Raw genomic sequence first — 24,398 nt, 5'->3', positions numbered from 1 at the left:
TGGGCCCTGCCTATGTCGTGGATGCCCCCACCCCTTCTGGCACCCTGGGGCTGTGCACCCTGCCCTCCTGCACACCCTGCGTGTCCCACCACCCAAAGCTGGTGGGTGACCCAGGCTTGGGGGAGGGCATGGCACATAGGGACAGGGACATGCCCCACACCGTGGCCATGTGCTGTAGCTGGCAGAAGCTGCTTGTACTCCCCTGCCTGTTGCCTTCACAGCACCCTTTGGCCATGCACCCCGCTCCCCCATGCACAGGGCACACTCTCCTCCCCCGTGCCGGCTTCCTGTGCAGCACCCTGTGACTGCACCTCCATGAGCCACGCCCCACTGCGGCCGCAGCCGGTGAGTGCTCCCCGCGCAGGGGGGCATGGCTTGTGGCTACAGGGTGGGGCAGGGCATGCAAGGCGGGTGTGGCTCATGGCCGCAGGGTGCTGTGAGGGCAGTGGGCAGGGGAGCATGCCCTGCCCCGTGGCTGTGTGATGAAGCCAGCAGGCGCCGCCCATGCCCCACTGCCTGCTCTTCTCACACCACCCTGCGACTACGTGCCCTGCCCCACCCTGCATAGCCGCGTACCCCGCACCACCCTGTACAGCCATGCACCATGCCCCTCTGCACAGCTGCAAGCCACACCCCTGAACCACCGGTCCCCTGCAGCAGGGAGCATACCTTGGCCCCCACCACCTCCGCCTGGCTCTCTCTGTTGTAAGGCTTCGGGTGGTGCATGCGCAGTGGGCCCAGAGCGTTATGGACAGACACACAGCCAGAAGTGGTAAGGCTTTTATTATATTAGAATTAGTATATTAGCATATTAGTAAAGCTTTTAGTTAATTTTTAACAGGAGAAAAATACATGCTGTTTTATGTGCATCTCACCAGCAGCACTCCCACCTTTCAAAATTCTAGATCAGCCCATGTATATGGTACTCAGGAATCCTGAATGGACAGTCCTAGAGCCTAAAGTCTTCCATCCAACGTAACAAAGGAAAAGGCAGTCTGAACATCCTCCACTGTGACCTTCTAGCCTGGTTCAGCTTTGACTTGGAAATACCAGCCGTAGACCATGACTTGGCTGTATCTAGGCTGAAACTTGCAGGGGTATAAACGCAGCACCTTTAGGAGCCTGATACAACTGTGGGTCAGTGCAAAATTGTCTGTTGGGGATAGGAGGGGCTGGAAGGATAAGATCTAGGAGCTCATCAAGCAGAAGCAGGAAGAGGAAACCGAATGGAAGATGGGAAAAGGGAGAAGGTATTCATTTGGTGGAAGTTTTGGAATGAAGAGTCCAGGGACTGGAAGAGGAAAGTTTTTTTTGATCTGCATGTACCTATGAAAGGATAGGGATCCTGAGGTTTTGGTCAGTTTTGGCCACTGTGAGAGCAGATTAATACAAAAGAGGATTCCTATTTGTGGACACAACTTTTTTTAACTGCAAGGACGTGTGTCCAGCTGCGTGCCAGGCGGTGAGCTCAGATGTACTCATGGAGGTGCAAGAGCTTGGATGTGAATGTGCACCTGAAATGTGGTTTTCTGAAAGTTTGGCTCAAACCATCAATAGATATGTCAGCATTTTCCTGAGGAGAGGAACAATAGGTGAGGCTGACCTACCAGTCATATTTGGCATTTTTACACATGTAAGTGCTGCAGCACTGAGCGCTTTGAAAAGAGCCTGGCACTGCATTGCTTGCAGTTGTATAAGTGGCAAAATGCATGTCAGCACTCAGAAAATGGCAGCAGTATGCTTTTGAACTACAACACATAGGTGTTTTAGTTCAAAAGCACACCATTGCCATTTTCTGTGTGCTGATGTGCATTTCACTGCTCATACAACTGCATGTGGTGCAACATAGTTTGCATCAGCTTGTGGGAGGTGCTCAAAAGCAGTGGGGTGCTGGAGATCCACCGCTTTGGAGCAGACTTGATTAATCAAGTCTGCTTCAAAGTGGCGGATCTCCAGTGGATCTCCAGCACTTGCAGAAATTGAGGTGCTGTAACCTCCCAGTCTCCTGCAGGAACTGACGTGCTGTAATCTCCCAGCCTCCTGCAGAAACTGAGGTGCTGAAGGGAATCCCAGTATGCCCCTTGCCACCACTTTTGATATTTCTGTCTTCAGCCTCCCTGAGACTCAGAATATGGCACTTCCTTCCTGCAGTGGCTTCACAACCTCATTTCTGAGTTTGGTCTGTGTAAACAGGAGTGCATGGACAGGACATGCTTGAAAGTTATGATCCCTTGGAGCACTGAAGATGAGGAATAAACACACCCTTAATCTCATTGGCCAGAACACACTGCTGGCAATATCCATGCAACTTAGGGTATGTATAAACGCACATTTTAGTTTCTTTAAAATAGTGGTTGTCTTGGTGATGGCAGAAACCATCTATTCCTCTATGAGCTGTCATCTACTGGCAAACTGGCTTTAGTCCTACCCACCTTTTTTCCCGCTTGGGAGAGCCTATTAATTTTTTTCTCTTTATTATTTCAGAAAACTTCTTTCTGTCCTAAACTGGGGGCTCTCAGCTCAGAGGAAATCTATCACCCAACACTGTAATTAAAAATAATAAATAAATCCCTGCTTTCCACTAATCGCTACCATGTAATAAAACGTCCATCCCCAAAGCCACATTTTTCTGCAACAACAAAGCGGTGGGATGCCTGCCAAGGAAATGCCAATGAAGTACAGGAAAAGGGAGAAAAGGAAGCTTGTTCCTTTGGGGTGACACATTCCCTCTGCAGAGTGCCAGCAAAGCTGATGAGCCATTGCCTGGCTCCCCATTATACCATCATGGTTTTGTTTCATTTTTTTGTTTCCCTTGTTCTTAGCTCTTTTTCTCTGTCCATCTCCCTCTTTTATCCTCCTATATCTTCATTTCCTTCCTTTTCCCCTTTTCCCCCTAGAAGTTGCTCTGACTCTTTTAAGCAACTTCTTGTGTTCATCTTTTTCTTTCTTGCAAGGAAAAAAACCCCACTGTAGATACAGGTAGTAGAAATCAGTGCATTAAACTAATGTGCTGAAGCACATGTGTAGATGCTGACTGGGAACAAATTGTTCCCAGTTAGCCCAGGCAGCAGGGGGGCCACAGTGGGTAGGGAGAGTTGTCCCAGTTCAGGGGGATGCTGCCTGCCAGCCATGTGGAGATCAGGACCCATCCATTTTACATTCTTGGAGAAGAAAAAGAAGTCTGGAGATATCTTATCTGATGGCCAAAGTCAAAATAAGAAATGGGTAAACCAAAATAAGAAAATTTAGCTTGGGAAAAGAGGAACAAGCAGTAGCAAAACTAACCCCATTGAAGAATGAAGTAAATATCGAAAATTGGGAAATTCTAGTTAGGATTAATCATGTATGAGAAGCAGAAATAGGTTTATAAGTATGCATTGTAGGGAATGGCTTAAGCTAATTATATAAGAAATGTGGTATACAAGCTAGAGACAAAGGTTCCCAAAGAAATCCTGACAGCGATCTGAAGAAAATTCGATTCTACGCAGAGATCAAACATAGAAGCTGGGAGCCCCCGAATGACACTTCATGGCCTGATGTTGTCGAGGTTGTTGTACTTTGGGGTGGTGAATATGTATTGCTTTTAACTAACTGTGGCCGTCAGACTTCAAGTATCCGCTCTCGAGCGGCCTTAGCTCGGGTGGTAGGTGTTGGGCGTTCTCTGGGCTTGCGTCTTTGGCTTAGCAGATGTCTCCTCCACGACTTGCTTTCTCCACTCTTTCCTGCCACAACTTGTTGGTTCTTCAGTGGGCGGGGTCAGTCGTCTGGTTCGCTCGGTGGCCCACGGTTCACCCAATGGTCATTCATGGGGCTCCGCCACCCCTATACCCCAGCCTCACTCCACCTCGTGTGCATTGTTCCCCATTGGCCTCGGCCCCTTCTGTGGAGTTGCACCCTTCTGCCAGCCGTCTGCTATGACTGTTTGCCCATGCGGGACCTGTTCTCTCAGCTCTGCCCCTACCACTAGGAGTGTCCCTCCTGTGACCTTCGGGGGGGGGTCAGTTTCCCCTTGCCCTTACCCCGCCTTCCTCTTTCTCTCCAGCCCCTTCTTCCGGGGAAACATAAAGAAAATCTCTGAGGCTCTCCCCTTAGCCCCAAAGTCAGGGAACTCAAAAGGTCATCCCCTTTTCAACCCCTTCACATGGGGAAACAGAAAGACAAAATCATTAATGGAACTTTAAACATAGAGCTGCTCCTTGGCGTGACTGTAGCCTGCTTCTTCACTTTTCTCCCCCCCTATTCTAGCTCAGGGAAGCTCTTCCTGTCCTCAGCCGTCCCTGGGATTTCTTCCCCCTCCGTTGCTGACCCGGCTGAAAATGGTGGTGATACCCACCCCGATTGTGACCACCCCAGGACTCCTTTCAGGGTCCTTTCCTCCGGCGTGATTCCCCACTTGCCCTGGCCACTGTGACACTCCCACCTGGGATCCCGCCGAGTCTCCGGTCCATGTTCGGGCATGGGGTTTCTGCCGCCTGATGGCCTCCCATCCCTGGCTCTCAGCAGGTTGCCCTGCTCCAAGCTGCTTCCATCCACTCCTGGTTCGCCAGGTTCTGTAAGACCTGAGGTAGGGGTCTACTCCCTTCCCTGGGCCAGCTGGGGTCTTTTTCCCCTGCCTCTCTCTCTCCTCCCTTCCACAGCATCGGCTGCCATTTTTATCTTTGGAGGCTGGCGCTCAAGGCTGACATCACCGGCTGGCCCTAATTGAATAAACAAGCAGCTGACGAGCCGCGCAGGCTTTCTTTCACTCCTGCTGCACTGTCTCCTGCTGTAGGTAAGTGCTTGTCATTACCTTTTGTACGTCCCTCCCTGGGACACTAACCATAGCACTAAAACCTGTAAGTGCTAGAGCAGTGGTCACAAACCAGTGGATCTCAATCTACCAGTTGATCTTGGAGTTGATCTGAGGCTGAGGTGGGGGGCTGAGTGCCCGCATTCATGCATGCATGTGACCTAGCCCATCAGGTCAGTCTGTGGGGGAGGGAAAGGGCGGGGACTAGATCGAGGCCCCTGCGGTGAGGGACAGCGCTGCAGAGGCAGGAGCAGGGCTAAATTGAGTGAGGCCCTGGCCAGGTGGGATTTACCTGCTGGTGACGTGTGGTCCTACATAATTTTTTATCCCTCTGCCTCGATCTGCTCTCTCCCCTTCTCTCCCCACAGACTTACCTGGTGGCTGGGGGTGGGGTGGGAGCGGTGGGTAGCAGTGGCAGATGGTAGATCTTGGGTTGCTTTTAAATGCCAAAGGTAATCTCCTACTTAACAAGGTTGGAGACCAATATGCTAGAGGCTTAATAAACATGTTATTGGTTAGAGGGACTGTGTTTTAGTTTTGGAATTAATACCTGATACGAGGCCTGGATTGATGTTACTGGGTGTAACAAGAGGTACTAGAAAATGGCATATTAACCTATTGCACAGGAGGGATGTGTGAAACAGGCCATATATGATTTGGATTTGGATTTGGATTCGGCCTGAATCGGGGACAGTGATTCAATTTGTTGATTTGGATCACTGTCCTGATTTGATTCAGCCAAATCCAAATCTGAAGAATCAATGCTGATTCAGAGAATCAGCGATTTGGCCATAGACACAGCTCTAAATGTTTTTTCTACATACCTTGAGGTACCAGGCACGGCTCATGAATGCTGTGATGCTGGAGTGGATGGAGCGTCCTACAGGAGTGCGGGGGGCCCTTTCTGGGTCCACTTCCAGGTTCGCCACTGAGCATACTGGGGGACCCCCCGCACCCTCCTTGCTCAGAGATCAGCTGCAGGGAGACCCCAGGTGCCCCCCAAGACCCAGGAGGCACCAGTCACTGAGCCGGGGGGCACGGGGTAGCTTCTCGCATGCTCTCCGGTGGACCTGGAAATGGACTGGAAGTGCTTCTGGTCCACTTCCAGGTCTGCTGCCGAGTGCACAGGGGACCCCTCCACATTCCTGTGGGATGCTCCATCCATCCCACCATCTCAGCATTCATGAACCACCGGCTACCTTGAGGTACGTAGAAAAGACATTTAAAGCTGTGTCTATGTCTGAATCATCGAATCTTTCCAAATCTCTCTGAATCAATTTGGAGAGTTCTGATTCAATTTGGAGAGATTAAAATGTGTCCTGATTTGATTCGTTTTTGGAGATTCGGCTACCAAATTGGGCAGAATCTCCACCGAATTGAATCAGCGACCAAAGCTTTGCACAGCCCTACTGCACAGAAATTGCTGTGCACATGTAGACAGTGATGCTTGACTGTGCATTAGATTAGTCTAATGCAGTATTTCCCAACCTTTTTCATCCCATAGCACACTTACACAGCCTTTTCCATCCCACGGCACACTGACCAGATACGGAGCAGGGGGCAATGTGGCATGTGGCCAGACAGAGAGTGGAGGGGGGTGGGGGGTGGCTGGGGCACAGTGCCTCTCCCACCCCACCCCCTGCAAGGTTCTGTAGCACACCTGGTAATGTCTGAAAGCACACTGGTTGGGAAACACTGGTCTAATGTGCAGTACAGTAAAGCATCTTGTGCAGATGTACCCACGAAGAGGGGCAAGCAGGAGAGAACTAAGATAACTCCAGTTAGGACACCTCACTGTTTTCTCTTGCCTATCCAGCAGGAGCACAGAACAGTCTTTATGGGCAGGAAATTGCATGACAATTGCTTCCTTTTTGCTTCCATGTTTGGATTCACTGCGCTGAAATTACTCTGAAGTTGAAGGCTGAGATATTCAAGGTAGCCTAAAGAGATTTTGGCACATAAACATCATTCAAAGGCCTCAAAAGCTGGGATCCTAATTCCCTTGGTCTTCCTTTTTCTGAAAAACTGCTTCTAGATCCCACACCCTCTTTAGGCAGTCATGGCTTTCCATAGTTGCTGGTATGGCCCACACTTAAACTGCTCTTGCATTAGTAGACAAAAGCTCTGTAACATTTTACCAAACTGTAAGGCTATCCAGTGTCCCTGCTGTTCCCTTTTTCCAGAGCTTTCTGTGTATGACACTTCAGTAGACTGTGGTAGGCAGTGGAAATGTCCTTCTCTCATTTCTAATTCCCTGATTCTGCCATTTCAGTATCAGCAATGATGACCTTGTCTTTCCTCCTATCTAACACAGACCCATCTGCTTTTGAAGAGTCTCTGACTGATGGGAAGCACTCTCACAATTATGATACCAGCTGACTGATCTCGGCAACAACAGGAGGCCTCAGGGCAGTGGTAGATGACACTTTAAAGTGGGTTTAAAGCAGGTTAAATGCCTTCTGCATCGCTTTAATGGCACTGCTGTTTGCACATTTGATGGCGTATTGCACATTAATTCCAGCTGCTATAGCACATTCAGCGGTGTAGTGAGCTTTAAATGACTTTGGGACTTAGCAAATGACTTTGGAGTACTGCAAAGTAAAATACCTCCAGAGAGTTTTAGTTTCCTACCCTACAGCCACGGAAGCATTGGGTTCCATATGGCTCAGGGGCTGTGCAGGCAGACCATGCAGGCAGCCTGACAGCGGGCAGGGAAGGCAGACTCCACAGAAGGGGAAAAAAAAGAGAGGCAAGCCTGATCTCCTCCCCGCAGAGTCTGCCTACCTGCCTGAGCTGCGCAGGGGCCTGATGCTTCCCTCCACAGCTGTAGTGCCCCCTGGGACTGCCAGAGCCCGGTGCCTGCAGACAGGTACCACCTGAGGGTGGGGGGAAGTGCCACTGCTGTGGAGGGAAGCAACAGCCCCTCCCCCCACAGCTCAGGGACCACTCTGCCTGCCAGCAGCTTGCTCTCCCCTCCCCACTGCTGGAGAGGCAGGTAAGGATCAGGCTCTGAAATGGGTGTACATGACACAGAGGTTTACTTCACCCTAAATTGAAGCGATGTTTTTAAAAAACCACACTTCAATTTAGGGAGAATTAAACCCCCATATTGTGTCTAAATGCCCTTGGATAATAACTTAGGAGACAATGGCTTGTTTCCCTTTCATCTCCAGATGGGGCTTTTCAGGGTATGGGAACTGAGCTAAAAAGCAGCAAGTGAAAAGAAGATTAAGATTTGCTTAAAGTAATTATGTGAATAAAAAGGGAGATGAAGGGGGAGGCTGTGGGAGGGAAGGTTTCATCAGCAGCAGAGCCCGGGTGATGCTGCATAAATCGTTCAATACACATGAAAATTTCTGAATTTGCCAACTCTTTTCTTTTGAGGTGCACCTTCTCCCAGCATCTATGTCCCATAGATCCTTCTGATGTGCATCTATGTCCTATAGATCATTCATTCCTCCTTTCTGATGGCCCAGTGTGGAATCCCACAACACCACAGCTTCCTCTTTGGTGTCATCTGGTCAAATCTTGCTCTGATAGCTAGTGCCATATCCTTTCAACCCAGCTGTACTCACTATAGCCTACAACAGAGACTGTGGGCAGCTTATGGTAACAGTTTGGGTAGCCCAACTCTAACACAGGTTACATCAGGAAGAAGCGAATACACAGTGGACAACACCGGGTTTATGGCATAGAGGTTTCATGGAGCATACAGCATCAATCCCATGAGTGTGAATTATCAACCCGGGGAGAAAAATCTATGGTTCAGACCCACTGTTGAAAATATCCTGCTATTTTCCTCAGGGGAGATGAAGCATTGAAGACCTACCTGTACAAGGTGGAAGGTGCTCTCTTCAGTCCTTTGGGTCTGTTTGGTTTAGGCTCCCCAGCCATATTGATATCTAGGATGAATAAAAATGCATAAATAAAGTTTCTGTATTAAAACATACCACATGCCCACACAGAGCTGTCTTAGAGAGTATCTTGCCACACTCATTCAAACAGCAGTCCCCCACAGCATATGGTTCAGCTACCTACACATAAGAACTCCCTGGCTTGCCTAGCGGGGAGTTGCATATTGTACTAATCAAACAGCTTTGCTGAACTTCCTTGTCTGTTAGCACCTTAGGAGTCCAGCTGGGACTCAGATGCATGTGGAATACATTCATGCTCCCTGCAAGCCTCTGCTTCATTATGTAGGCCAGTCAGCAAACCACTAGCTTCAAAGTTGAAAACTCACTGCACACACATTAACCCAGAGTCCTAAAAACAGCCCAACTCATCTCTCTCTAGGACTGATTTCCAAAGAAAATTCAATGCTTTCATTATGAAGTCTGGATAATACATAACCTTCCTGGTAGTTAACAATCTTTCTCCCTTCTTTCTAGTATAATATTAATTGAAAACATAGGAAACATCTGAAGTCTCCTTTGTAGTCTTCTCCGATTAGTCCAATGTATAAGCTGCATGGGGTGCAGAAGCATGCTTGCAGTCACCCCAATTAATCTTAGAGGCAGATTTCATTCCAGGGAGGGTAAGAATGAGATTTTCTGATCTGCCAAGGAAATTTGTGTTCTGAACCACTGTGCTGAATGTATGCATTCAATGTGACAATTCCACACTATAGTAAATTTTATGATATCTCCACTGAACTCAGGCAGTTGAAAGCTGGGCATAGACACACAACTGCAGAGAGGTGACATAAGAGAGGTGACATATTGTATGTATATTACTCATCATCACAATGTGTCTGCCTGGGAGCGAACAGTTCTGTTCATTAGAACCTCTAAGAGTCAGATGTCACAGTGACAATCACTATATTAAATCCTATTTTACCCCAAGGTCAGTTTGGTATGGTCTGTGGGGGGTTTTGTGTTACTCTGGAGCAGGGGGCATGGCCCTCTTCCGGATCTCCTAAGTATTTTAATAATACTTGCAGTGACAGGACAGGTCTGGTCCTCCTTTTCCTGTAGCAGGTTTGAGTGCTTTCAGTGTTTCTAACAGGGCTGATTGTATCATTTTAGGAATAGGTTACATAAGTACTTGCATAGAATGATTTGGATATGGATGATCCTACATTGGACAAGGGCTCAGGCTAGGTGACCTCCCAAGGTCCCTTCTAGCCCTACTTTTTATAGTGCCTCAGTAGCATTCTTGGGAGGGCTCTCCTTAGTCTTCTGGGCATGGTTTACATTGGATTTATATTAAAGACAGTTTGGGGGCACAAAGGCAGATGTGGATCTGAACTTCCTATATGTTTGGGGTGGCAGCTAGCCATGCTGTGTTGGTCTGTATGGATTTTACCACTGGTTTGGGTTGCTGTGCTTTCACCCTCTCCACAAGTTTCTTTTTCAGTTTCTGGTTCCAAAGAACTCAGCATGGTAGCAGTGAAGTTGGCTGGGTTACCAGTTCAGCTAAACCCCTTGGACTACCTTGAACACTGCCACTTTTCTCTCCTGGCTCTTTACATGTTCAGTTATAATGCACATTTTTCATGTCACCTCTATGCCACATTTTTCTATACTGCCAATGAAATTGCCATGTTTTGTTTTACCCTCCGTGTTGCATATGGAAGTTGCTAGCATACTTAAAAGGCAACTATTGGCTTCTTGAAACTTCCTGTGTGTGGTTGTTGAGCTTCATGGGCTACATGGGTTGGCGATTTGTGATAAGGAAGGCTGACACAGCTTCCTTGTACTGCTGTCTCCTCCTACCCACTCTTTTCTGCAGTCATTCAGCAGAGGGAATAAGAGAGAAGAGTTGAGGAGCACATTTTCTGTTCAAGTGCTTTTCACGTGTATTGTCATTTCATCAGATGGTGGGTGCTTTTCTAAGTTGCCAAGTGGCAATCTGATGACAGTGGCACACCTAACAGAGATTCACTGAAGGTTCAGAGCTGGATAATTACAACAATTAACTCCAGTGCTGGTGGATATAAAGTCTTCATCATCATTCAGTCCACATGGTCAAAGTACAGTTATATCCCCTAGCACTGACCTACAACCATTAGGAGAACCTGGAGGCTCAGCAGAGAGGTAAAATTAACTGTATTGCCCTCCCCACCCTGCTGCTGTGGAGATGTGGAGTATCTAAAGTAGAATTCTAGATGCAGGATTTCAGGACTTGCTGTAGATCTGTCTCCAAAACCTACTTTTCCCCTTGACCCACCTACAAAGGGCACGCTGAGAAGGCACCAGGTGCTAAAAGGACCATGGCAGTTGGCAAAAGGCACTGGAGGTAGCAGGAGCTTTATTCCATTGTAATAATTTGCTGGCAGTGTGAAGGGTCCTGCCCCGTCCTAACAAAAAGGTGTAGATTAGGTCTCACTTTTAGCAAAAACACTTCTCATCTGTTTGTTACCTGGATTTTTGTTCACAAGTGGTCAGGACCTCTGTTTCACAGTTAATCAAAGAGATGGCAGTTCCAAGTCATTGATTTGGTACTGTATGTGTTGACCAGCATGTATGCAGTCAGTCTTAATGATTCATGCTAAATCAAGATTTTAGGAGAGTGGAAGCCAAGGTCAAAGCCAGGTATTTGTCCAAGCCAAGGGTCAAGACAGGGTCAGAGCAAGCAGCCAATCTAGGCCAGAAGATCCAAGGCAGGTTTAACTGGAGTCAGGGCAGGCACGGTCTGAAGGCCTTGTTACACATTAATTTTAGGTGACTCCTGGAGCTCTTAACCCCTGGATTGTCCATACATTAACACCTGAAAGTAGTTTTATGTATACTTTAGGTAGCTTAAAGTTACACCACTTCAGGATGTGGCAGAAAGCCACCTTGGTTTCCCCCCAAATTCTCTGCCCTGTGACAATGATATTAAAATAGGCCCATCACAGAGGATTCATACCTCAGCCTGTCTCTTTAGGTAACTTGAACTGGCTGCATTCCTGAGGGAGTGGGGAAACCTGCTCCCTCTGCCTACGTGACTGGTATCAGCTACCTGGGTGAGGGGCATCTACCTGGTGGGCTGGAGTCTGCCCGGTAACTGGTGATGTATTTCAAATTGGGTGGCAGACAGCCAACCGTAGCTGGCCTCCACTGGGCCAGGTGAATGAGGTCACAGGGGCTATATAGGTTAGGACTGCCCAGGAGGAGGGGCCGGCAGCTATGCAGGGGCAGCAGCCATGCGGGGGACACAGAGAAGCTTTACCATCTGAAACTGGCTCTCTCTCCCCGAAAACTCATGAGCAAGGAACTGCCTGCCTCCAGAGGGAAACTTCACCGGCCTTTGGAAGATGCTTGTGAGTAAGCTACTCGAGTTCTGATTAGCTATCTAGCTGGCAGTAACTCAGATGCGTGATCAAAAGGCTACCGCAGCCAGACTGTTTGCTCTTTAGGATTTCTAGTATATTGCTCTATCTTGTACCCTATTTTCACCCTACCCCTGTAATCAATAAAGTCCTCCTTTGTGACCGGTGTGGGAGACTTATTGAGGGGTGGGTCTAAATTATGCCTAAGAGACCCCTTAGGTCTGCAGACTAAGGAAGACTTTACCTTTTTGCCCCCGGACTTGGGGAAGTGCCCCAAGTGCCTGTACTGGGTCGAGTACCCGTAGGACTTTAGGCCTGTGTTTCCCCAAGGACACAGGGCAGAGAGTGAGTCCATTCTCGGGGTGGTGGCGGCTACGTTACCCCCAGGCTAGCGAGTGTGCTCCAGGAAGGCATCGGGCCGGACATAAGGCGCCCCTGGGGAGGCATTCAGAGCCCGGCAGGTGGTCGGGCGCAGGGCGGTGGGCGGCTCAATGCAGGAGCACCCCCTACTGGCCCGCCACACAGGGCAGGATCCTCTCCCTCACCCTTCTGTTCTTTGTGGATTAACTTTCCACCCTGTGGGGGCAGCAGGGAAGGTTCTGGCATCAAGCTAATTCCGTTTTTCAGCCATGGGGGTGTGACCTTCTTACCCCCAGGGGCGTAACCCATGCAAACAGCCTGCAGCCCACGTGCCAGATAGCCAGGTTGCAAGTCACATATGGGTCTGGAAGTGGGGTCTAGAGGTGTTGGTGGGGGGGCAAAGTAGGGGGCCAGATTGGTTCCCCATGAGCTAGGTCTTCCTTTCCAGGGAAGGGGCAGTAGCTCCCCCAAAAGTGCCTTTCCTCACTGTTCCCAGCCACCCCAGGACGTAGGACCAGCACCTCCCACACCCCAATCCCAATCCCAATCCTAATCCCAATGTGAGACCTTTGTAAATTTACTTCTTCTTTATTTCTTTTTAAATGCCTCCCCCCCAGAATTTTTTTATTTATTTTTATTTTATCCTTCAGTGGCTGACTTCATTTCACCAACCTTTCCCCATCCCCATCCCCATTTCCCTTCTACCTCCCATTTCATTATCCACCCCATCCCATTAATTCTCTGCCTCCCAGCTTCATGTTCCTTCCCCCCACCCATCTTGCATATACCCCACCTAGAGCAGAGATAGAAGTGTGTCCTGCATCATCAGCTCTCTAATGGCAACTCATAGCCCTAGCTCCTAGTTCTGCCTCTGCTTGCCAGCCCTCTAGTGATAAATCACAGCTGTGCAGGTCAGGGACAGTCAGAAAAGGTTTTAGCCTTGAGGTGTGACTGCTCTAAATTCAAGCTGGCACTAAGTGTCTTGTTACATGGTAATTTTGGGTGGCTCTTGGATCTTAACCCCTGGACTGTCTGCACATTAACACCTTAAGGTTGTTTAATCACTTGTTATGTGGTTTAATGTTATGCCATTCCAGGGAAGGATTATCTGTGATCTGTACTACCCAGCTCTTGTTCCATTAAAGTATGGCCACGTCCCACAGATGTGCCACCCAAGTTGAACTCCTCCTGTATCCCCGAATCTCTTACACCCCTGCTCATAGAGCAGGGAGAAAAGCCTGTCCTGGCTCACCAGCCCTCTAGTAGCAACTCACAGCTACAGCTCATAGCCCTGCCTCTGCTCACCAGGCCTCTAGTGGCATGTAATCACCATGCAGGTGTGGGACAGCCAGAGACGGTTTCTAGCCTAAGGGTGTGACTGCTCCAAACTAGCGTTAACATTGATCAACATTTGTGCAGCTCACAGCATAAAATGTAACAAGGTCCTAATGCTGATCAATGTTTGAGCAGTTCAAAGTGCATTGTGTAAGAATGCCCTAAGCACCTACAGTAGTGCTGCTGCTGAGACAAGGCCAGGCACTTGTGGTTCCCGCTGGTCCTACACTACCTGTTCCATCATAAGGGAACTCATGGGAGAGGCCAGGCTCAGCTGGGGCTGACATTTGGTGATGCTGCAGCCTAAGCTTCTACTTCTGAGTGAAAAAGTTACAGGTTCAAACCCCAGGAGTCCTGACAGGTCCTACCTTCAGAAGTAGACCACTGCCTATTGAATTACTAACACTATTTCATGAAAACCTACCTAGTGTCCTGGAAGTCTTCAACAAAGGCACTGATCTAACCAGAACCTAAACTGGGGGCATAGAAAGCGTCACTGCACTAGTTGGTTTGACTATGGCTTATGGTGCCTCTTCTCCCTACACATTCTGAGTCTTACTAAACAGTTAAAATCAAGTCTGAGTGCTTGCCCATTGATAAAAAAGGAGCATCTAACTTAAGAGCTGATCTTGGTTGAAGATACTGTCTAGATATATGAATCACTGCTTTCCTTATTTGTTCATATATGTATTACAAAATGCCTCCTGCAAATCATGGTTTACTCTCAGAGACCAACAGAAGGCCAAATTATTTTGTCACAGTGATGTTGGTGTAACCCTCTATCACTACAGCACAGCCAATTGTATTGTGGTAGCAATCAAGTACCACTGAGATCTGGAATTATTTAAATAAAGGTTTCAAAAAGGCATGGCTTCTCTGAAATATGCAAGGGGCTTGTGAGGGCCTTGAAGGATGCTGTGGGAGATATGCACCTCTCAAATTATAGTAGAAGCTCACAAAAGAGTAGCAGACCCCAAAGTACTGACATTCCGTGCAGAACTTTGTGGCTTTTCAACAGCTTTTAATAAATACTTTGGAGTTCATTCCCATTCTCATATGAACAATTGCAGCACCAAAGAACCTGCTGCCCAGAGAGGGCATTTCATTCACAGAGGGCTTTTAGTGTCTGCTCAAAGCTATTATAGTTGGAACTGGAAACGGAGTAGACAGTTCAGAATCTGGTACACGTCAGCATGGAGGAGCTACATCTGATCTAATGCAAGAACAGCTCTGAATCTTCACATTGGACATAAACTCCAACCCTTTGTTTAGGTTTGCAAATGTTTGTTCTACTGAAAGATTCCTGGTGTCAGACCCTCAGCTGAAGCAATTGGTATAGCTGGTATAACTGGAGCTGACTCAGTGAAAACTGCTATTATTCCTGGATGGTTTAGAGCAGGGAATATGAAAAACACAATTTTGCCAACTCCCATGAGTTGTAAATTTTGCAACACATACTGTTTTTCATGAAGTCCCAGACTTGAAATCATGTGATGAGATGAAATCTCAGATTTCACTGGGAAAAGAGGAAGTTTTTAGCACTCTTACTTGAAGAAAAGAGCTTAAAAACATGACCAAAGCATTCTCTAAACACTCCAGCATGTGAAGGCTGATGAAAAGGATCTCAGAATTATTACTTCCTTTATAGTCTCTTGTTTTCTGAGCAAGTCTCATTATTCTGAAGGCTTACCCTGTGATTTCTGAATGCCTGAGATTGGTTATAATAGAAAACACCTAAAAATGATGACTCTCACCTTGACTTCTGGACTTATTTCTAATCAAATAGGTTGTATGATGGAGTCAGAGATCCTAATCTCTCATTTCTTTGAGATTCACTTTCACAGATGGTTCAGACAATTCCCTGTCACTGCTCAACATTCTACCCAGGGGTGACAGTGTCATGCGATACATAGAGGTGCATCTTCCTCTTCAAGGGTCCTGTGCTGTGACAGGTGATTGGTGGATGGCAATCATCTTCCCATGGAACCATCTCCTGTATGTTGGTTGGATTTCCACTGCATCAAGCGTCCCTCTGCTCATGGGTCTGAACTACAAAGATTGAAGGACCTTATTTCAACTTTCTTTTGATCATTATTAATACCCTGTGCCTTCTGCCCCTTACTGTCTACCTGGAAGTTCATACTGGAGAGAGAAAGGGCCTATTCATCTGAAAGCAGGCAGGAGGAATGAAGGGGCAATCCTTCAACATAGGAACCAAGGCATGCTAAGTTTGCTTGTGCTGTGCCTGTCACAACTCTTCTCTATTCTGCCATAACTCCTTAGTTAGTTTTTTTCTACCTGTGGTCACTTAGATAATAGAAGTGGGCACCAGCAAGTAGCCTAATGGCTGTACACAGTTACATCAAGGGGACCACTCACTTCTGGGGTTGAGGCAGGTGGTGTTATCACTGTGGAGTGAATAGGGAGAGAAGTTTTACCCACTAGCTGGTGCTCCATGGTACTTCTGCAGGTGGTTAGCGACAAAGACAGGCTCACGTGTAACACATCTACTACGTGCCCTCTCCATCTGGGTCAGATCACTTTATGTAATGGCCAGGTGTGGGCCCTCTGTTATGCTTGGATATTGGGCCAGCTTGAGCAGCTGTAACTTTTCCTTTTAGGATTTTCTACCCCTATCTCCCTAACAGGATCTAGCGACTCTTAAGAGTGAGTATATTTCCTGTGCATGCTGAATAGCATTTTCATTTCTTCCTCTCTGCTGGATTCCCCCCATACTTCACCTACAAGGAGCGTGAACTGGAGTCCTGCAGAAATATCTGAGCTCTGCTTGCCAGTGGTGGTGAGGACAGAGGAAGCCAGAGCTGAACTGAACTCATGATCCTTAGATGGAGTCGGCAGTCCTGGCAGTTACAGAAATACTCCCTTGATTTGTAGGCTAAATCTGGGGGAACTCACTGTACAAGAAGGGTGGCTAGAGAACCCCAGAATGCCCCACTCTGGGAGTCGCTTCTCCACTCTAACCTCTCTGCAGTAAGCAGGGCTAGGCATGTTTTGCCTATTTTCAGAACATGTAGTGGAACATTTTCTTCCATTGGCTTTGTGACCTCTCTTCCTCAAAAAGTTCCTGTCCATTGTAACTTGGAGCTCCACTGAACATGTAGGCAACTTTAAATGACCCTGCAAATTACATTTAACCTCTAGCTTTCAACTCTGCTTTTAGTTTGAAGGGAAGAGAAAGGAGAAGCAGTTTCTTTTAACTGGCCAAGGCTGCCAGTTTGAGTCAAGCAGGGATGAACTTTGACTGGGTAAATAACACAATTTCTTTAAAATATATCCAGCATTCACATTCTTAATGCAGACTGTTGCACCAGAAGCAGGGTGCAAATGGGTTTCAGATCCCTTGAACTGGATGTCTAGCAGCTACTGCTTACTGGGGGTCTCAAAATGCCAATTATTTTATTAAAAAAACTGTCTCCAACTCCAATTCTCAGCTTATAGCTGGTGACAAGAGCTTCTCAGCATGTGACATTTCAGAGCAATCTGCAAAATAAGATTGCAGCTGGGGACTGTTTGTTTCAACAGGCAGTTGGTAATGGGCTGGAGACTCACATTTTTCTGTTGTTAGTGGGAGTGCTACAGATGACCGGCTGCTAGTGATCAGAACAGGTTAGCATGATAGGGTGGTTAAAACACCAGTGGCTACCAGTATGTATAATATGCTGGAGCAGGGGTGGGCAAAATACAGCTTGTGGGCCATATCTGGCCCACCATGCACTTTCATCTGGCCAACGGCACCCTCCAAGAAACTATGCCCTGCCCAGCCCCTTCTGCCCATGAGGGTGGGAGCAAGGCACCTACACCCATCCCCAACATATCCTATTATGCCTTGCTCCCACCCTCCTGGGCAGAAGGGCTGGCCCTGCTAGCATGGGGTGAGGCTGCTGCTGCAGGCTTCCTGGGGTCTCACTGCCTCCAGGCAGCAGGAAGGGAAGGGGAGGAGGTGGGGCTGCAGCTGGGCGGGAGCTGGATGCAGCGCGGAGCCTATGTCCAGGGGTGCGGGGGCAAGGCAGAGCTCGGTGGGCAGGGTGTGGGTGTGAGGGGGGATTGGTATGGGGACCCCCCCACACTCCTCCCACGGCGTGCAGCCTTGGCAGGCAGTGGGGGGCAGCAGCAGCAGCAGGGGGAGCACTGCCTGGCGCTGGTACCTGGCTCCTGGCTCTGAACAGCACTGTGAGGAGCACAGTCCCCTTCAGGCCGTTTGTTTCCCCGGCCATACCCACACTCAAGGGGTACAAGAGGGAAGCCCCAGGCACTGGAGCGGGTTGGGATGAGGAAAGCAGCCGGCTCTAGTGTGTGGGGCTTCCCTCCTGTGCCCTGTGAGTGTGAGGAGCACCGGGAGACAAACAGCCCAGCAGGGACCGCGCTCCTTGCTGTGACATGCAGCACTGGCCAGAGCCAGGAACCAGCACCCCCACCTGCTGCTGTGCCATGGGGGGAGTGTGTGTGGGGGGGATCCCCACACCTCTCCTACCCTCCCTAACACCCACAAACCACACACGGACACACACACACACAGACATACACAGATACACCCCCCCAACCCCCAGTGTTGACTGCAAGAAAGGTCAGTGTGTTCCAGAGACCAGCGTGCTCCGGAGTCACACACCCACACCCCACAAAGGCCACACACCCCCTAGCATACCCTATGTTCCTCCACACAGTCACACCCTCTCAGAAACTCCCCCCACCATACACACCCCTGTACCACACACACACCTCCAACTACACTCCCTTACATAATATAAAAGCCTAAGAACTTACTTTTGAGTTATTGTGCAATCACCTGTATATACACTACATAAACACAAAAAATGACAAAAATAGTTTTTGTAATAAAATTAAAAGATGTTATAGTAGGTGTTTGACTTTTAGGGTATGGTTTGTTTTTTTCTGGTTCTAAGGTGGCAATCCCCACTCCCAAAAGGAGTATTTCTGGGGGGCAAGGGAAAGGACTTCTGGTGGCAAAGGCCAGTGATTAGGGGTGGGACTTCTGGTCCCAAGCTGGTGACCAGGGAGTGGGGCACCTGTCAAGGGGCGGGGCTACCCATGCGACCCTCAAAAGCTCATCAAACCTTGTTAAGTGGTCCTCCACTTGAAATAATTGCCTGCTCCTGTGCTAGAGCACGCCTTGCTGCCACAGGAGCTCTACAGCAGGTAAGGCTCCAGGGAAAAAAATTAAGAAAATAACACCTCATCTCTACAAGAGGCAGCTCAGTCCAGCATTGGCCTGGCTCCATCAGTGATTTGCTGCATGACCTTGGATAAGTCACTTTACCAACCTGTGCCTCTGTTTAGAGTCTTTGGGTGAATCTACACCTGAATTTGCCCTGTGGCTCCTCTCCGTGCACACTGCCACCAGTATTGCCTCTGGGCTACCTGGTGGGGCGGCGGCAGCAGCTGAGAGGATTCGCACGGCAGTCCCAGCATGTGCTCTGGGCAGCTGCAGAAAGAAGGTCCTCAGAGCAGTGAGGAGGAGGTCTCTTTTTCCCCACACCCACAGAAAGTTATGCCTGGCTGTTGCTGTCACTGCCACTCATCGTGGGCAGGTGGGTCCAAAGCCGGTGCTGCAGGGACCCCGAGCCCTTATGCTGGGGAGCTGGAGTAGGAGCCAGGCAGAACCTGCTGCTGGGTGCTGGTGGCAGCAGCAGTGGTGGGGAGGACCCATAGGGCAGCCTTCATGTGGGTTCCAGGTTTGGTGAGCTGTTGCATGGGGCAAGGGAAAGAGGGGTGTGCTGACCGGCCTGTAACAGCTCCCCAAATTGCCCACCCCTGTCTTAGATCATGCTTAAAACATGGGCATGTGCATGTTAAAGTTCATTAACTAATGCTAAGTGCCCTCTGAGTGTCTCAAAGTTATGCCACTTCAGCCAAGGTTGAGCTCTGGGTTGTGCTACCTAGCTTATGTTAAGATAGCTTAAGTCTGCTCCGTGGAGATAAAACAAACAAACAATTTGCAGTCTTCTAGCATCCCAGGATGCACTGTTCCCAGCCTTCCCTTCCCCAGCATAGAGCCGGGACAAAGCCCAGGTGTCCTGGCTCCTAACCATGCCCCTGCTCAACAGCCCTCTAGTGGCAAATCAGAGCTGTGCAAGCAAGAAACAGTATTAACCCTCAATGTGAAACTACTCATATCACATTTTAATTTTCATACCACTTATATTTATAAAGGCTTGGTTGTGACTGCTCAGTCATCTTTTTTACCTGATGGATTGTGTGTGAATTGCACATGCTATGCCGAAGCTACAGTACATCAGCTGCAATATTAAAGTGAACTGTATGATACAGTTCAAATTCATAGATTCATAGATCCATCCATGTTAGGGTCAGAAGGGACCTCTATAGATCATCGAGTCCAACCCCCTGCATAGACAGAAAAGAGTGCTGGGTTCAGATGACCCCAGCCAGATGCCCATCCAACCTCCTCTTGAAGACCCCCAGGGTAGGGGAGAGCACCACCTCCCTTGGGAGATTTTGGTCACTCTAACTGTGAAGAAGTTCCTTCTAATGTCCAGTCTAAATCTGCTCTCTGCTAGCTTATGGCCATTATTTCTTGTGACCCCCAGGGGCACCTTGTTGAGTAGGGCCTCACCAATTCCCTTCTGCACCCCCCTGATGAATTTATAGGCAGCCACAAGGTTGCCTCTCAACCTTCTCTTGCAGAAGCTGAAGAGGTCCAGGTGCCCTAGTCTTTCCTCGTAGGGCTTGGCCTGCAAGCCCTTAACCATACGAATGGCCCTTCTCTGGTCCCTCTCCAGGTTATCCACATCCCTCTTGAAGTGTGGCACCTAAAACTGCATGCAGTATTCCAACTGTGGTCTGACCAGTGCCCGATATAGGGGAAGTATCACCTCTTTGGTTCTGTTTGTCATGCATCTGCTGATGCATGATAAAGTGCAGTTAGCTGTTCTGATGACTTCGTCACACTGATGACTCATGTTCATCTTGGAGTCCCTTTCTGCTTCCATACTACCAAGCAGGTCATTTCCTAGGCAGTAGGTGTGCTGGACATTTTTCCTTCCTAGGGGCAGCACTTTGCATTTCTCCTTGTTAAATTGCATTCTATTGTTTTCTGCCCATTTGTCCAACCTGTCCAGGTCTGCCTGTAGTTGTTCCCTGCCCTCCGGTGTGTCCACTTCTCCCCACAGTTTTGTATCATCCACAAAGCTGGACAGAGTACACTTCACTCCTTCATCCAAGTCACCGATGAAGACATTGAAGAGTATCGGTCCAAGGACCGATCCCTGCAGGACCCCACTGCCCACTCTCTTCCAGGTCGATACCGACCCATCCACTACCACTCTCTGGGTACAACCCTCTAGCCAATTTGCTACCCACTGGACTGTGTAATCGTCCAAGTCACCGCCTCTTAACTTGTTCACCAGTATGGGGTAGGATACTGTATCAAAGGCCTTCCTGAATTCTATTGGACTGCCTTGCAAAGCAGAGCACACTTCTCTCAGAAGCAAAGCAAACATCTTCCAGCCACCACCAAGCATCCTTTGAATCTCATGGCCCCATCCCACTCCTGCCCAGCCACTGGACCAGACTGATGGCTTCTTTCATGCAGGATGGCAAGAGAGACCTCTGGGAACAATTAGAGCATGTGAATGTTTATAGGCCTCTGTTTTGGCCTTCCCTCCAACAGTATCTGTAGCTGTGACACATGGTATGGTTTGTCTGACTCTACGAAGACTAGAGAGGGGACATCAGAATTCCTTACCCAGAGTCTGCCCGGCGAGTACTCTCCCATTCTCCCCCAGGACGGCAGCCCTTGCATGCCTCTCATTTGAGTACTGAACAAATGCGTAGCCTTTGTGAACAGAGCAGCCAACCACTCTGCCATACTTGGAGAAAATGGTCTCCACGTCTGACTTCTTGACCACCGCTGTGTTGAGATTGCCAATGAAGACTCTGGAGTTGATGGATTTGGGGTCATTCTTGTTTGTGATGTTACTTGTCTGTACCTTCAATGACATCTTGAACACCTGAATAACCAAATCAGGACAGTCAGGGAGGGTGACACATGCCAGAAAAAACAGGCTGAACATGATAAAATAGGTGGAGAGAGAAAGCTTCTTGGGAGTTTTCGGTTACAGGAAAACGATCCCTTAAGTAACTGCAAACAAATTAATAACACTGTTGCTTACGTGCAAGGACTACAGGTGTCCGCTGGGCTACAGACTAGAACAATAGCTGCACCCCAGCATTGAGTTTAGGAAGGTTTCATGTCACTACCCACTCACCTGACCCCCACCCACATAAGTCTTGGTTGCTTAAGTTTCCTGCAGCTGAAGTGGATTTCCATACAACTCAGACAGCCCTGAAACATTGAATAGAATTTCCTGCCCTCTCTGCACTCCATATTTTGTTGAACTCCTGTAGGACTTTGCTATTCAGCCATATACATTTGTCTGTCATTTTGATAGTACATGAACAGTCATAGATGTACCACGAGCTATTTTCAATATGCAGTGCAGTGCTAGCCTTGGATTACCACTGAACATGTGCAATCTACCTTTCCCACTCACTCTCATGGTTCATACATTATTCACCCCCTCAGACTGCATAGATTTGTACTTTGTATTAGAAAGTCACACAGCCAGGTAGCCAGGCTATAACTTTTATTTCCTTTTCAACCACACAATATTGGTATAGCCAGGATCAGTTCCGTGCCCAGTCAGTGTCCCTAAAATGCCAGGTTTTTGCTATGTTTTCATCCTATGTACTATGGCCTTCTGACTTCCCAAGGGTAAGCCTGTGCCAGGCTAGCACAGGGGATGCAGTAAACAATATGACACCTGCTGTTGGTTATATTTCTGCAAACTTTACACAAGCCTGAAGAATTCTGTGTGCGTTTAGAAAAGCATTGATGGCTTGATCCTGGGAGTGCTGAACTCCAACAGCTTGCATTGAAGTTGAAGGGTGTTATCGTGGCTAAACATGTCTCAGGATCAGGGTGTGGAAGTCAGCTGTCCAGGCCAGTGCCAGAAATATTTCAATTTGCTTCAAAGTGAGATTGCTTTGAGTGAAAGATCCCACAATCCTCTGTTCTGAGCCTCATGGTCTGTACCAGTTATCTAAACTTCCAGCTCTAATCTGGACATTTTAGATAAAATGTATCCATTTTCTCACTCTCTTTTTCCTGTAACAACTGTGCAGATACATCAGGGGGTTCTCATGGCTTCTGATAACCAAAGGAATGGGGGTCTGTGATGTTGTGAATACCTCAAGTGTGTGGGTCCAGATTTATTTTCTGTTTTGAAGTGTTTTGTATTTCTGATAGTTTGGAAATTATTTTAATGCTTATTTTTAATTTACAACAATTGAGGATAACAGTGGCAGAGAAGACAATATTTTCCTATTATTCAAATTTTGATTTCAAGTTACCTTAGGGAAAAATCAACTTCAGTTTTTCCAGAACATACAATGAATCTCCAGGGTTTAAGCACACAATGTTCTCCAGGGGCTATCATGGAGTGGAAGTTGGAGTGCCCTTATGTTGTTACCACAAACACTTATTTAGGTTCCCACAAGTACATTTTACAGCCTGATTCAGGTTTTCATTTCACATGGCCTTATTTATTTGTGTTATGAGCCTCTGCCTAACCCGATGCCTTGTGCACTGACTAGAATGAAGTGCTCCATGCTTGTTGAAATCTTGTAGCTTGAAAGACTCCCTGCCCTGTCTGCAACAGAATACCTGGGAGTCCCTAACAGAGCTGGACTAGCTCACCAGTGCTAGTCATGAGACATGAGCACTAGGGCTATGCAAAACTTTGGTGCCTGATTTGACTCAGTGGAGATTTGGCCTGATTCGGTGGCCAAATCTCAAAATCTGAACTGAATCAGAGTACCCTTCAATCTCTTTAAAATGAATCAGAACCCTTCAAATCGATTTGGAAAGATTCGGCGATTCGGACATAGACACAGCTTTAAATGTTTTTTCTACATACCCCTAGGTAGCGGCCGCTCGTGAATGCTGCAATGCTGGGATGCATGGAGTGTCCCACAAGAGTGTGGGGGGCTCCCCAGTGTGCTCAGCAGCTGACCCAGAAGTGGACCAGATGCACTTCCAGTCCACTTCCGGGTCCACCGGAGAGCATGCAGGGGGCCCACCCCACACCTTCCTTGGTTCGGCGACTTGTGCCTCCTGGGTTTGGAGTGGCACCACAGCTGATTGCCAAGCCACAGGGGTGCAGGTGGGGGCCCCCAGTGTGCTTCCCGGTGGACTCGGAAGTGAATTGGAAGTAATTCTGGTCCACTTCTGGGTTCACCGCTGAGCATGGGTGTCCCCTCGCTCTCCCCGGTCTTCTGTGGGATGCTCCATCCACCCTATAATTGCAGCATTCATGAGCTGTGCTGGTACCTCGAGGTATATAGAAAAAATATTTAAAGCTGTGTCTATCTCCGAATCGCTGATTCTCCAAATCAGCATAGAGTCTTCAGATTCGGATTTGGCCGAATCGAGTCAGGGACAGTGATCCAAATCAACCAATTGAATTGCTGTCCCCAATTCAGGTCGAATCCAAATTGAATAGGGCCTACTTCGCACACCCTTAATGACCACACATGCTGAAATCTCGTCATATTCCCTTAATCAACTCAGCTAGTGGAAGGCCTGTCATAACATCTTGAATCCAA

General features: G+C 48.2%; 1 protein-coding gene across 11 annotated transcripts in view; it reads right to left on the bottom strand.

Annotated features, from left to right (window-relative positions):
- The window catches only part of RALY (RALY heterogeneous nuclear ribonucleoprotein), a 437,215-nt gene that overhangs the window by 43,673 nt on the left and 369,144 nt on the right, over positions 1-24,398 (bottom strand). For all 11 annotated transcript variants that reach the window (XM_090064608.1, XM_090064602.1, XM_090064601.1 and 8 more), the window contains 2 exons: positions 21,478-21,742; positions 8,619-8,691 (listed from right to left, as the gene is read on the bottom strand). In XM_090064608.1, the coding sequence (XP_089920734.1) occupies positions 8,619-8,691; positions 21,478-21,733 (329 nt within the window). In that variant the 5' untranslated portion in view covers positions 21,734-21,742. The remainder of the gene's footprint in view (positions 1-8,618; positions 8,692-21,477; positions 21,743-24,398) is intronic.

The sequence above is a fragment of the Crocodylus siamensis genome, chromosome 10, assembly GCF_052110815.1.
Source record: "Crocodylus siamensis isolate JL-2025a chromosome 10, ASM5211081v1, whole genome shotgun sequence".
Taxonomy (NCBI): domain Eukaryota; kingdom Metazoa; phylum Chordata; order Crocodylia; family Crocodylidae; genus Crocodylus; species Crocodylus siamensis.
Note: the sequence above shows the minus strand (reverse complement) of the source record. Positions and strands in the feature narration are given on the sequence as shown.